A 14,853-nucleotide genomic window follows, 5' to 3' on the forward strand; every position below is an offset into this window, starting at 1 on the left:
ACACACACACACACACACACACACACACAGAGTTGTGTTCTTATCCACAGCAATTCCTTAACCCTTAATTCCTTAACCCTCTCTCTCTCTCTCTCTCTTTCCTCGCTTGCTCCCCCACACCCGGCCCCAAATCTAAATAAACGGGATTTTCCAAATCAAAACATGAACTCATCGTCAGACAAGTACATTTACACTTATGAGACAAGAGGATAGACCGTGAAACCTGTTTGGGAAAATCAGGATGTGAAATCAGCCATCACGTCCATATGACAGCATCATAGGTGAGGGTTGTGCTTTACAGGCAAGAAAATCAAAGAACAGCAGCCACAAGCAGGATGGCAGAAGAAATGCCTAATGGCGTGCAAAGCAAAGGTGACATCCCCTCGGCCTTCATGGATACTGCTCTAAAGCAGATCACCTAGCTCCACGGTAGGTCCAAATGACAGAATCACAAAGAGCCACCACACACAGGCTTGGAAAATAACAACAAACACAAACCAAATTTCATTCTGCCCACCCCACTGCTTCCAGGATAGGAAACAGCACCATCCTCATCGGCTAGTGTCAAGCTCTGCAGGACACAAATAGATGCAGAGAGGCTGAGCGGGAGGGTGGGCGGCATGGATGGGCGCCTTGAACACATGTCAGAAGTTACAGGTGCGGCCTCAATGCGGGTCCTGAGGAGCTGGGGCCCACGGGACTGTTTCATTCATTCCTTTTCAGTAGAAGTGGCTGTGCCTTACTGTAGGTGTGAAGAAAAGGGTTGTTATCATAGGTCACAGTGATTCTTTGCTTTAAAGAAGTCCTACATCCCTTGATGCAACCCTATCCATTTAAAAAATACAGACACCCAATTCTTTCTCAAAGAGCTGATTGTGGCTTTTTGTGTTGGTGTGTTCTCGTTCCCATTCTTAAACTGCCTACCCTTGCCTTTGAATCTTAGGACTATTTTGGCGTCCAAAAATCCTCTGGGAAATGTAAATATGCCTGAGCTGGGTCTCTCAGCTGTTCAGTTTGCATTCCATCCTGCATAGGGAACCCTGTAATTGTAATCAGTGTAAAAAACAAGTCTGGAATTAAGGCATTGATGTTGTTCTGAAGGACCAAACGAAGCTACGACGATAGCAGCTATGGAGATTTGCAGGATAAGTGTTACCCTCTTGGAGAACGTGAGAACAGACAGTTGGCAGTCACTGTCCTGCAGCTGGACACAACCATCTCTCCTTGCCCTCACAGAAGGTCCCCTGCGTGCACTTTTCCCAATAGTAGCTTAGCAAATAACATTCATTCATTTAGTCACAGTCAATCTATGCAATATAACTAATTTATTGAGCACCAGGTATCATGAGGTGCTACAGTAAATAAATTTTATAATAATTATAAGAACTTAAGAAATAATGGTTATTAATACATGCCAGGAAAAATGCCAGGGGCCTTATGTGAATTATATGACTTGAGTTTTTCTACAACCCTAATAGGGCAATACCATAATTGTTCCCATTTTACAGATGAAGAAGCTGAGGGTCAGCAAAGTTAGGTGGCCCAGCTACTCAAGTGGTAGAGCCAGGATCCAAACCCTAGGTCTGTCTGATTCCAAACGCCAAACTCCTAAATAATTCAACCTACTGGCCCTCAGGGTCTGTAGGGAATACTGTTGGTGCCCTGATCAGATCGCCTCACCACCTGACCAGTGCTCCCCTTCCCCAGACACTGGGAATCTAGGCTATGAGTGGTTCACAGCTGCCCCTTCTCTGGAGAATTGCTCTTGGACCTTTCCTGGTGAGCAGCCAGCAGTCAACAACTGGCTGAGATGGGTTTTCAAAAGGCTGGCCCCCTCCTCAAGGTGTGACCAAATCTGCTTCAACGACATCTCCCCCGAAACCATATCCCTTAGCCCTACCCTGCTTCCTTCACTGAGAGCCCTGCTACTCTTCATCTGAGAGCCCAGCCCAATAAGTCACTCTCACCAGAATTCCCATGCCAGGCTCTATGTCTGTGAACAAATCTAAAACAGTTGCTCCTGGGAATGGCCCTAGAAGGCAGACTCTAGGATGGGATGTGGAGGGGAATCCCTCACCAGCTGGATGGGAATACAGACCCCACCACTGGTGGTGAAACGGCAAGAGACACAAAGGGACGGGGATTATGAACTGGTGCAACAGCTCTGAGAAGTATAGAGCAGATAGTGCTTGTTAGGACTGTGGGATTAGGTGGCTTTTACTAAATTCTGCTGTTGGACTGTTAAGAGAACATGACAGATCTACCAGCAACTGAAAGCAAAGTGTGAGAATCAAAGCTCCTCTTCCTTGGCAACTTTTAAAGAAACGCTCACCTCCAACACTGAAGAGCAGGCAGAGGACCTACCTATCAGGGCGACAGAACTTCAAAGAAGGCTGAATTCTAAGCCTGGGCAAGACTCCACCAAAATCAGGGTCTGGACAGGAATGGAGGCATTGCTGTGCATTGGGAGGAGGATCTCTTGGTAGATGCACTTGGGAGCCTTGAAACACCAGCTTCTCTTGCATCATCTGGAGCTGCAGAGGTGACCCCCTTCCCCGGGATGGAAGATGGGTCCTGTCAGGACCTGCCTCCCCTCCCCTATTGGCCATTGGCCCGTAATTAGCAAAAATCTCAACCTACACTAACTGAGGGAATCCTGGGCATGCTGAGGGAGGAGAGAGGTTGTAACAAAAGGAGCTAACACATACTGGTGGAACTGGGAGAGTATGTTTGGGAGTGAATCCTGAGGGGAGTGGATCAGGGCTGGGTGAGTAGAACTTAAGACTGGATGAGGGACACATCATCTGTCAATATTAGGACACATCCCGTGACTCAAGATCTAACACCCTCACAAGGTCCCGGGACACAGCTGTCAACAGAGATGCCAACAGTGCTTTGGAAAACTAGGGAAGAAAGAAACAAAATGCTCAGAGACGTGGGGATGTTATCATGGACCCATGTGGAATAGTAAGAAGCATATATTTGTCTCTACCCCCAGTTCCTGCTAATATTTGGACTCTATTAACCCCAGTTCCTGACACAGAGCTCCCTAAACTCCTAAAATATCCTGAGTGATAGGAATGTCATACACAGGGCTCTTAAATCCCTTGGAATATCCTGGGTGACAGGGGTGTCTTTTGTTCCAATGAGGCGACTTTTGCTGGGCTCCTGAATGGAGGCTGGTCACCAGAACGACCAAGCCATGATGAGAAGCTTGGAACCTCCAGCCCTACTCCCTATTCCCCAGAGAGTGGAGGGGGCTGGAAAATGAGTTAATAACCAATCATGCCTGTGTGATGAAGTCTCCATAAAAATCCCAGAAGTATGAGATTTGGAGTTGATGAATATATCTACATGCTGGGAGGGCGGCACACCCAGCACCTTGGGGAGAGAGGCACCTGTGCTCAGGACCCTTCGAGACCTCACCCTATGTATTTCCTTCATCTGGGTATTCATCTGTATCCTTTATCAAATTCTTTATTATATAATAAGCAGGTACATGTAAGTAAGTGTTCCCCTGAGTTCTGTGAGTTGTCTTAGCAAATTATCGAATCCGAGGGAGGGTTGTAGGAACCTCAATATACAGCCAGTCAGTCAAAGGTACAGGTGACAACCTGGGACTTGCAATTGCCATCTGAAGGAGGGCAGTCTTGGAGGACTGAGCCCCTAACCTGATGTTAACCCCAAGCAGATAGTGTCAGAACTGGATTGACTGTAGGACACTCAGGGGGTGTAGGAGAATTGGTCAGTGTGGCAATAAACCCACACATCTGGTGTCAGAAGTGTTCTGTGCAGTGCTAAGAGTAGAGAAGAGGAAAAGACAGACAAACAGAGTTTTTCCCAATACAGTCTACTAAACCAGGGATTGGGAAACTAAGGCCCATGGGTCAAATCTGGGGTACCACAGACTTTTGTACTGCTCACGAGCTAAAAATGGATTTTATATTTTTAAGTGATTGAAAAAGAATTCAAGAGAACAGTATTTTATTAAACATGAAAATTATATGAAATTCAAATTTCAGTGTTTATAAATAAAGACTTATTGAAACACAGTCGCACTCACTCATGTACATATTGTCTGTGGTGCTTTCACAGTGCAATGGCAGAGCTGAATTTTTGCAACAGAGACCGTAAGGCCCACAAAAGCTAAAAGATCCTGGCCCTTTACAAAGAAACTTCGCCAATCCCTGTACTAAGTAATTTTTTAAATCCAACACCTGATTATGTTTCTTGGGAAGATCCAGAAGACACCCTTTTACTGAGGTGGAAAGGAATGTGCTAGTGAGGGGAACACCAGCATCATTGAGGGTCTCAGAGATATCGCTCCTCCGTAGGCTGGGGCTGAAGTAGGCGATGCTTTTATAGAACTGGATCCCCAGTAGAAAGAGGATGAGGAGATCCCAAAATAATATAGGGACAGATGGTAGCACTTGAAAAACAAGGTGGATGTAACTACTGCAATGGCAGCCAAGGAAGCCTGGCCCACAGGGATATTAAGATGGCTAATAAAGCCCAGTGTGTTCTTAGGAGAAATATAGATGGACAGCCAACAAGGGTATTGCTTAAATGTATAATCAAAAGATCAAGGATACATGAGAGTAGACTGAAGCATGGAAAGTCAAGACTTCTTGCCCATTTCCAGGTCTATAATAGTACTGGCTTGGATACTGTCTGTTCACCCCTCAATGTCACTCTCCAACCTTCTGCACCCTCTTCTGTGCCCAGAGAAGACTGAACTACACGTACTGAATCAGTGAGTTCCCTTGTCCTCTGGCTTGAGTTTGGGTTCAGCCAACGCAAAGCAACAATAGGAGAATGGAGGGAAATAGTGCGAGGTGAGGGTATATATTATCCTGGCATTCTCTCTGCAGGGTGGGCTTGGACTGGCTGTGGCCTTCAATCAAAGATTACAGTACTTCTCAAAGCGGTCCCTCCACACAACTGTCTCTTTCCAGGTCCTAGTAATCATCCTCTCTCCTTTCCCCTAAAGAACTAGGGTTGGTAACAACACACTCCTACACTCCCGCTTATGGTTTCCTTATATGCTTCCCAGTCCTTTGTAAATCTCCTTATTAAACTATCCTCAAACTACTCATCTTGAGAATACTATGTGTTCCCTGATGGACCTTGAATAATACAGGTATAAAATGCATTTGAGCAAAGAGAGAGAGAGAAGACTGGAGACTATAGCCAAAGCACATGAAAAAACAGAGAGGAACTGATTTAGACGGGAAGCAGTGGACATGTCAAAGAGGGGGCTGGTGAATAAAACATTTTAGAAGGGGAGCCACAGAACTTGATAGCTACTGGACTCTCTCTTTTCACCTTTTCCCCTTTCCCTTATACAAAGATGACCAAAGTTGTTCTGGGATACTGGCCTGGAAATGAACCAGTCTTAATCCTTAACAGGAAAATGTGTTCTGCTGCTTCTAAAGAGCTTTCCATATGTCCATGCCAGAGCTGCAGAGCTCTGGTGACAGCAGAGGACATTTGTTCACCAACCACCATAACAGCTCCCTGCCCAGCTCAGAGATCAATCATCATTCTCTTCACCTCTCCCCTCTAGTCAATCACTTCTCTTTCCCTCATCTTCCTCTAGAGGTTTCATTTACTAAACCTGTCTACTGTGATAGCCAAGACATAAATGAAAACACTATAAGTCATTGACTTCCACGATAGCACTAGCCACATCTCAGACACTGCTGGATCCCCAGTACTCTGTTCCATGATGTCTGTTGAATGACAAGGAATAAGTGGTCACATCTCTATGAACCAGGTAGGTCAGCCATCTCAGTGTTTGTTTCATAAACCTGGAAGTGAGGGTTTGAACCATAGGACAAGAAATTTTTGTAGGCAAGTTGGTGGACCAGGCAGTCATCTCCTGGTGTTAGATTTTATGTAACTTTCACCTATCACATGAGCTTTCCTACCATTTGGAGAATCTCTTTCACTTCCTCTAGAACGAATTAACAAGGTCCAACAGGTGCCTGGAGCACTGTTAGACCAGTGACTGGGGGAGACCTGGCCAATTTGTAACTCAGAGGGGAACAAGACTTTGGTTTTGCTACCAAAATACCTTTTCCCATCCTCACTCCAATCTGTTCTCAGTAAAATAAGGTTAGAATGAGTGTTCCTGGGCTCTCTTCATTTGTAGATCTGACTGAAGACAGAACATGTGTCAAATGGAACGTGTTAGTTTTACATCAATACCCTAGTTATTGATGGTAGGTTACAGAAAGCAAACTGAGTTTATCTACACAGAAAACTAAGAGAATTTAAGATGTAAGATATTAGACTAAATGTTCAAGATTAGTCCCTGGTAAAAGACATGAGTGTGCACAAAAGTGTAACTCCATAAGCAGAATTAACACTAGGAAAATATATACAATTTTTATCCTAGGCAGGGATATAGAATTAAGGCTGTTTAAAACGCAAAATACCATGAGGTCTAAGTGGAGGAACATTACAATAGCATTTTCTTATTAAGCAATTCTAGTTTGTGCAATTCATCTCAACTCTGAGGCCTGGAGAGGGAAGTAACTCTCGGTCTTCAGAGGAGTGACAAGAGTAAAATAGTAAAATAGACGTTAAATAAAAAAGAAGAGAAAGTCAGAGGGTGGTCCGTTTCTGAGAGAGGGAGAAAAGGAAAAAGAGGACAAGAATCCACAATAAGCAAGCAAGATGGAACCAGAGCCTAAGAACACACATCTGTCCAAATCCCTCCCTCTCTGGGACTGGCAGTGACCTGGCCACATTCAGGCTAAATGGCTGTTCAGGAATCAGGTACAGAGGGGCTAGAACTTGAGTTGGGGGTCTTGACCCAATATAGCCAAAGGTACAGAGTGGGTGGACTGGGTAAATATGTTCTGCTTGTAAAAGTCAGTCTTTGAGTGCAGATATGAAATACAACATCAGAAATAGGAGTTCTGCTTCTGCTAGAACAATGATTGCCTATGTTGCTTTGAACCAACCTTTCCAGGGAGAATAGCTAGAAAAACTGAACAAAATATTATAAACATCTATCTGTATTAATCAGAAATCTATCAAATCAGTGAGAAATTTGTGGTCTGGGGAGCAAGATCCGGGAGTAGGAAGCCCAGAGAGATGAGATGAGCACTGTGGGGTTGCGAAGGGTATGGATTTTCTCCTAGAGAAATTGCCTGAAAGTCGTGGCTGAGAGGCAAATTAGCTACACAGAATTTCTAGCTGGAGGGACAAAATTTGGAGTTCAGAGGCCACCGAGGAAGGGAGACTCTGGCAAACACTACAGGCTTTGAGTTGGGACCCCAAAGGACTACACTCTACAAGTAAGGATGTAGCAGAAATTAAATCCAGCTTTAAATCCTCTCACTACTGATTTAATTAAGGTGACGGGAATGCTACTGCCTGAAGATTAGTTATCTGATGGAAGCAAAAAGGAATCTTCTTTAGAGGACGATGATATTATCTACAGCCTCAAATTATGGCCACAGGTTTTCATGTAGAAATACAGCACTCAATGAAAAGTAAACAGTCAAAAAGACAAGATAGGTCCAAAAAACAAGCAAAAAGAGAGAATATTAAAAGACCCAGAGAACCCAATTAATGGGAGTATCAGGCACAGATTTCAGAATAACTATGATTAACATTTTCAAAGAATTAAAAACAAGATTGGGAATTTTGGCAGACTTTAATCTATCCAAACAAAGAACAAAATAGAAATCCTGGATCTGAAAAATATGATAACGGAAATTAAGAACTTAAGGGATGGGTTTAACAGAAGAGTAGATCCATCAAAGAAGAGACTTAGTAAACTGGAAGGCATGTCCAAAGAAAACATTTGATGAGACAAGTAGATGGAAAATACAAAAAAGAGGGTAAGGGATGTTGGAAAAAGTGAAAATGTTGAAAATGTCACGTGATTAGAGTTCCAGAAGGAGAGGAAAACAAGGACAAAGAAGTAATACATGAAGAAATAATAGCCAAGAATGAAATAAAACTGACAAAAGATATCAAGCTACAAATTCAAAAAGCAGTCCAAACCCCAAAGAGAATAAATACAAAGATGACTATATCCAATTATATCACCATATAATTGCTGAAAACCAAAGAGAAAGAAAATTTCTAAAGAACCAGAAAAAGAAAACATTATCTTCCAAGGAGCAAAAATAAGATTCTCATATAATTTCTGAACAGAAATATGAGAAGCCAGAGACAATGGGACAATATTTTCCACATGTTGAAAGAAAATAACTGCCAACATAGAATTCTATACCCAGCAAAACAAATATATCACTTTTAAATTAAGGAAAAAAATAAGATATTTTCAGATGAACAAAAAGCAAGATAATTCATCACTAGCATGCCTGCCCACAAGGAAATACTAAAGGATATTCTTTGAACAGAAGGAAAACTATCCTAGTTATAAAATAGAACATGCAGGAAGAAGTGAAGAGCAACAGAAAGGGTAAATCTAAATGAATATTGGCTCATAAGACAATAAATCATTTCTTTGGGGTTTAAAATAGAGAACTAAAATCCATGACAATAATAGCAGTAAGTTGGGGAGGTCGGTATAGAGTTTAATGTGTTCTAAGGTTCTTGCAAAATCCAAGAAATGATGAAAGTACTAATACACATTAGACTTTAATAAATCAGGGATCTATTTTGTAATCTCTAGTGTAACCACTAAGAGAAAAGAAAAATGCATAACTACTAAATAGATCTCTTTAATAATAAAAAGTACTTAATTCAAAAGGCAGCAAGAAAGATTGGGGAAAAATACAGGCAAAACAAGTATGAAGAAAATAAAGTGGTAACTGTAAACCCACATGTATCAGGAATAACAGCACCAGGTACCAGTCCAGAGAGAGCAAAGCAAGGCTGCAGAGTTGAGTTGTTAACGGAGGGGAACCAGAGTTGGAGGGAAAGTGAGTCAGGCACTAGGGAAGAGGATCTGAAACAAGGTGGAAAACAGTGTTGGGAATCACAGGCCTGTGCTCCCCGAAGTGTTTGTTTAGTAACTTAAGTTAAGGCAACGTGGGATGGCTTAAAAGACCCAACGGGGCAGACAAAACAGGAGTGGGAATTCTTGCTTATTCTAATCACTAACTACCAGTTACGACACAAGGATGTGGATATATTTCTTCACTGTTTACAAAGCTTTCACATGCAGTATGCCACCTGTTCATCACAACCCTGTGATATAGAGCGAGCAGAATCATAATCCCCATTTTATATTTGAAGAAATGGAGACTTGGAAGATGAAACAGCATCCCTATCATCACACACTCAATGTTGAGATTAGAAACTTCCAGTTCCCCGTCCAATACTCTTTCAGCCACGTGACCTCTTAAGCAAGAGTAACAGAGGATTTACAACCTACTCATCTTGCCATGTACCTTTTACCCCTAAATTTTTGGAGTGTTGATTTCTCATTCTGCAGAAGTGCTAGATAACCCAGCACTACTGAAGGGTTGTTAAAATTAAAGGAGCTAATGTTCAAAAACCCCTGGCACAGAGTAGATGCCCAAGACGCATCAAAATCACAGTGGCTAAATCAAACTCTCAGAGGAGTGGCTTAAGGGACAAGCAGGAGGCAGGAACTGTAGGCCACAGCAAGATGGGGAGGATAGAGATCCAACCTTTCAGGAGCTCCCAGACAAGGGAAGGGACAGCAAAAGAGCATAAACAATGCCACTGAAAGGCAGAGAAAGGACTGTGAAGAAGGCACAATGAACAGTGAGAGAGATCACTTCTAGACAGAAAGGGGACATGAAAGGACCAAGGTGGCAGAGATGGGATGCCCAGGACTGAGATATGCAGCCAGAGTCATTACCTTTCTGGCCAGTGTGACCACCACAATGACTGCTGTGCCGATGACTGCCAGCACCGCGGCCATGGCTCCAAGCAATGGGATCTGGAACCCAGCGCTGTGCTCAGCCACTAGAGAGAGGACAAAACAAAGGTGAGTGGGCGGAGGCCGGAAGCAAAGGGCAACCATTACAAGGAAAGCCTCAGTGTCAGGGCACGGGCATGGGAATTGGCCAGGCCTTTCTCTAACCACAGGACTGGCATCTTCAAGTCCAGCTCTTCGGACAGCAGAGCATCTGCCAGGCCCATCATGAAATCAATGCCTGATCTCTCACGGGGTGTACCCCACACACTTGACACCAGCGCAGACCATTTTAACACTCCTTTCTCTTTTTGACAAAATCAGTTTCAGTCATAGTCACGAAGTGAAACAAATAACATCCAGAAAAAAACCAGAAAGTGATTATTTTCTTTATTAAACTTCATATTTATAATCATATTAGTATAAAAAAAGTTTAATTAAAAATTAAAAGAACAGGGACTTCCCTTGTGGTCCAGTGGGTAAGACTCTGTGCTCCTAATGCAGAGGTCCCGGGTTTGACCCCTGGTCGGGAAACTAGATCCCACATGCATGCCGCAACTAAGAGTCTGCATGCTGCAACTAAGAGTCTGCATGCTGCGACTAAGAAGCCCACGTGTCGCAACTAAGACCAGGCACAGTCAAAATAAATAAATAAATACATATTAAAAAAAAATTGAAAGAACATTAACGTACAAAGAAGTAAAAAAGCATATAACCTTTCACCTTAAGCCTATAACACTTACTCCAACTCGGCTATGAGACCCTGGAGGGAGTAAGGTTCTGGAGCTTTATCCTTTGCTGTTTTGCCAGCACCTGGCACCTACCAGGTGCTTAATAAATATTCATGACATGAATTAAAGCACGAATAAGTGAAGTTCTATGAAGATGTAAAATGTAAATGCAAGGAGGAAGAGCCAAGAAGAGAGTTTTGAAAAGATGAGTGATGATGCTTGACCCAAGGAGAGTGTGAGGGAAACAGGACTATTGTCAGGATATGTGCTGGACTATAAGTGGAAGTGTTTCCAGGCTGCCTCATCCCATCCCCACCTCCTTCCCAGGAACTTGGGCAGAACCCGGGTGTCCAGGGCAGTCTTGAAAGGAGAAGGGTGTAGCAGAGGCCGGGCCCCTCTTCCTTCTAACAAAGGGCTTAGATTGCCGGGAGGATGGCTAAAGCACGTAATCACTTAGGGCAAGGGCAGCACGCCCAGTACCCACAAGGTACCAGGAGCAGGGGGGGAGCCCCAATTCCCCAGAATGTGTTCCTCCTGCTCTGAGGACTCAGTCTCCTGCCTTGGCCACAGGTAGGGAAAGAGGACTGAAGGAGACCAAAGTTGGAGAGGGTCAGAGGGCCTGCAGAGGACTCTCCATAGAACCAGAAAAGGATGGAGGCTCTTCCCCACATGCTGCATTGGCCCATGCCAGGGGCCCTCAAGAAGTAGCACTTGAGAAGAAACTTTAAGATAACCTTTTATCTTCTCAGTTTACACATATTTTGCTAACTCATCAAACTTAATCTCCAACACCACTGATGTCAGCAAATAGCAGTTCTGAGGGTGTAGTTGAGTGGAACCAGAACACCTGTGTTAAAATCAGCTGTACCGCTCTGAGCAATAGCCAAACCTCAGCCTCCACCTCCACCCAACAGTCAGATGGGAATCGGGGGATCGTGTTCCTACTTATGTCCATGCTTACTTACATACTTAATTCATGCTTGTCATGTTCCAGGGACTGTTCTAAGGGCATTTTTTTTTTTTTTTTTTAGTAAGTAATTCAATCCTACGTTAGCTCCTCATGAGGTCTTACATCTTTTCCTCATTTCACAGATGAGAAAAACAAGGCACAGAGAAGCCCAATAATCTTGTCTGAGGTCAACAGCAACACCAGGATTTGGACCCAGGCTGCCCGAGCCCATCACGACTCTGCTATCCTGTCTGTCAGCCATGATAACAACCCTTTCCCACCCTCCAGAGAACTGGTTTAAGTGTCCAGGTGGATAATGAAAGTGAAAGCATTTTGGAAACTATGAAGTACCACAGAAATGTCAATTATTGTACATTTACCCTTAGCACTGAGCTCTAATCCTTTATAAACTTAGTGGCTAATTTTAGTTTGCATGATCGATGCTAAACTAATTAATGAGATCCTTTCTCACAAGACCTGAACAACTGGTCGTCCTAACAAATATACATAAGAGGTGCTTTTACCCGAACAGTGGTCCTCAATCCTGGCTGCCCATTCAAATCATCGGGGTGCTTTTAGAACCTAGCACAACCTGCTCTGCCCCTCTGACCGAACTGGTCTGGGATGGGGTGCCAGCATCAGTACCATTTAAAAGCTCCCAGGTGATTTGAACGTGAACCAGGGTTGGAAGGCCCCGCTCTGCAGTATTGGGCGGGAATGCATTTTCTACCCTAGAGGATGACGATCACCAACCACCCTGCTCCAGAGAGCATACCTGAGCTTTGTAGGACTTCCAGAAAGAGTGTCCCTTTGTAAATCCCGTCAGGGTAGGTGTGATAGATGCAGATGTACTCTCCTGTGTCGTTCCTGGTCAGTGACTGGAGGGTGAGGCCCAGGTTGGGGCCTGGGACCATTCGCTCCGTGCAGGCTGGGTCGATGTGCCACCCCAAGCTGGCATGATGAATGGCCAGAACTTGGTCCCGATGCTTCCAGTTGACCTGGGTCACTTCGGCAGTAGTGGAGGAGAGGTGACATTGTAAGGTGACAGAGCCACCTTCCTCTGCAGAAATGTTCCCCGTTGTTTCTATTCTGCCTGTCACAGCTCCTAGGGAAGGGGGAAAAAAAGCATGCACTTTTAGCAGCTGGCCTTGAATCTTCCCGTAGAAATTCCAAGGCGGCTTTAGGCCAGAGCTGATTTTTGGAATGACAGTGTCTCCAGTCTGCCCTGTCATTCCCCCATACAGACAGTAATTACTACACAACATAGCGCTTCACCCTCTTAGGATATTCTGTGGGAATACATCTTCCTGATGAACTCATTGATTATTTCCACACAGTTATCTTGTCTCCCTACTTAGAATATAAGCCCTTGTCAGCCACCGCTTCTGTTTGACTGTATCTTCCAGCAGCCAGTTCTGTGCTGGGCACATTATCCTTTGAAACAAAACCTGGCTGTTTTGGTTGACAGCCATTTGGGGCGCCCGGAAAATTTTTCAGGAAAGCCACGACATCCAAAGGAAAGGAGGCTTGGAGGGCAACTCTGCTTCTCCAGGCAAAGCCACCATCCTCGACACTGACCTCCACCCCTGCTCCAGACGGTTCAGAAAGCAACAGGGAAACAAAATTATACTACAGTTTTTAAATATTTCTGCCCCCCTCAGAAATATTTAGGTTTATGATATTTAATATAGAAGGAAATAGATTTAACATAAATTAAATCTCTAATAGTAGAATCTCTGGAATCTGTGACGAAGGCATTTTTTAATCCACAGGAAACATGTTGGGTTGGCCAAAATGTTCGTGTGGGTTTTTCCATTACGGAAATACAATGTTTTTCTAGAAGTTTCCTCAAGAACAGAAGAAAGGAGGATGGCGCAGGAGTGAACTTCTCTCGGCATACTCATCATCCCTCCTCCTCAGTCCCTTTCCTCCTGCTTCCTTCCTTGGGTCAGCCAGTCAGGCACCCGCCACCCCCATCTCCAAGTCCTTCATCTGCCGCCTAGTACAGAACCGTATCTCCTTCTCAGAGACAGCCGTTTCTCAACGAGGGGACACAGGGCTCTGAAAGCTGTGTTTCCTTCCCTCAGATGGATAAGACAATGGCTCCAGCCTCCCCCTTCCCCCGCCCGCTCTCCCTCCCCTTCCAGTCCCAGGCTAGACTTCAGGCCGTACCTGAGGCAGGGAGGCGAGCCTGCCTCAGCCCCTGGGCCCAGAGCAGGAGGAGACACCACTGCATGCTTCTGACCAGGGGGCCGACAGGAAGGAGCTGTGGCCTCTTCTGCCACCCAGACTGGCCGACTGCAGATGGCAGGGTGAAACTGAGCCTCTGAGGAGAGAAGGTCTCGGAAAAACCAAGTTCAGCAAAAACAACATCGAAGATAAAACTCACAGCAAGTGCCCAAACTGCACAGGGTGAGCCACAAGAAAGACCATGAAGGAAACACATTTAAAAATAAACAAAAATGTGGTTAGAGGTACACTGGTCTTTGGATTACTATTAGTCAACCTATTGTTTTTAATTTCTGTCTCAATGCACTTTTTGTTTAAATTAGCCTTTATCTAACGAGCTCAAGCACATCTGTGTAATGCCCAAGATTCTGGAGAACCTGTTCCTGACAGAGTTCACTGGGCTGCCCCGACTCTGCAATGACAAGAGAAACTTAAGTCTGTGCACTTAAAGGCCAGGAACTGGACTTGAAGTCTAATGATCGAGGGAACAAAAGACATATTTATTCAGAAACAAGACATGAGTGGGACAAAAGTCTTGGTCAAACAGAGCAACTTTCCCCTGAATGAGAGAAAGAACTAAGATTCTCTCTCCTTGAATCTAATTTCTTCTGTCTTGTTTATTTGGACTGAGACACTGTTGAATTCGGGCTTAGTCTCTCTGACCCAGTAGAGTCAGAGGAGACCAGAAGAGTGAGTTTTCTCACGTACCGTGACCCTGTGACAATCAGGGATGCAAAGAAGGGCGAGCCCCAGTTGCCTGACCCTGGATGGGGATTGGCTGACACTTGTCTGGAGCTCCCAGCTCATCATCAAGTCCTACTGTTGACCCACCCTTCCTTCCTGCCTCTAGCCCTCCCTCTCTCAGTTCACGCCTTTGAAAGTCCCTGAGTGCCTGCAAAGCACTGGACTCGAGACTAGGCTCTGGAGTATGAGGGTAGATAATCACCGCCCCTGCTGTCAAAGTCAAAGCTTGCTCTGGTGAAGCCACAGCCTGGGGAGAGGAGGTGGAGGGTACACATTCACCTGCCTTGGGCATGCCCCGTGGCGTTATGTCCTGAAAGTCTCTGCTG

At 44.6% G+C, this 14,853-nt stretch overlaps 1 protein-coding gene across 1 annotated transcript in view; it reads right to left on the bottom strand.

The window, feature by feature from the left end:
* The window catches only part of TIGIT (T cell immunoreceptor with Ig and ITIM domains), a 14,959-nt gene extending 1,169 nt beyond the window's left edge, over nucleotides 1–13,790 (bottom strand). The window contains exons 1-3 of the mRNA XM_024120078.1: nucleotides 13,727–13,790; nucleotides 12,330–12,659; nucleotides 9,818–9,924 (exon numbers count right to left, since the gene is read on the bottom strand). Of these exons, the coding sequence (XP_023975846.1) occupies nucleotides 9,818–9,924; nucleotides 12,330–12,659; nucleotides 13,727–13,790 (501 nt within the window). The remainder of the gene's footprint in view (nucleotides 1–9,817; nucleotides 9,925–12,329; nucleotides 12,660–13,726) is intronic.
* Between the last annotated feature and the right edge of the window lie 1,063 nt (nucleotides 13,791–14,853).

This window comes from Physeter macrocephalus, chromosome 1, assembly GCF_002837175.3.
Source record: "Physeter macrocephalus isolate SW-GA chromosome 1, ASM283717v5, whole genome shotgun sequence".
NCBI lineage: Eukaryota > Metazoa > Chordata > Mammalia > Artiodactyla > Physeteridae > Physeter > Physeter macrocephalus.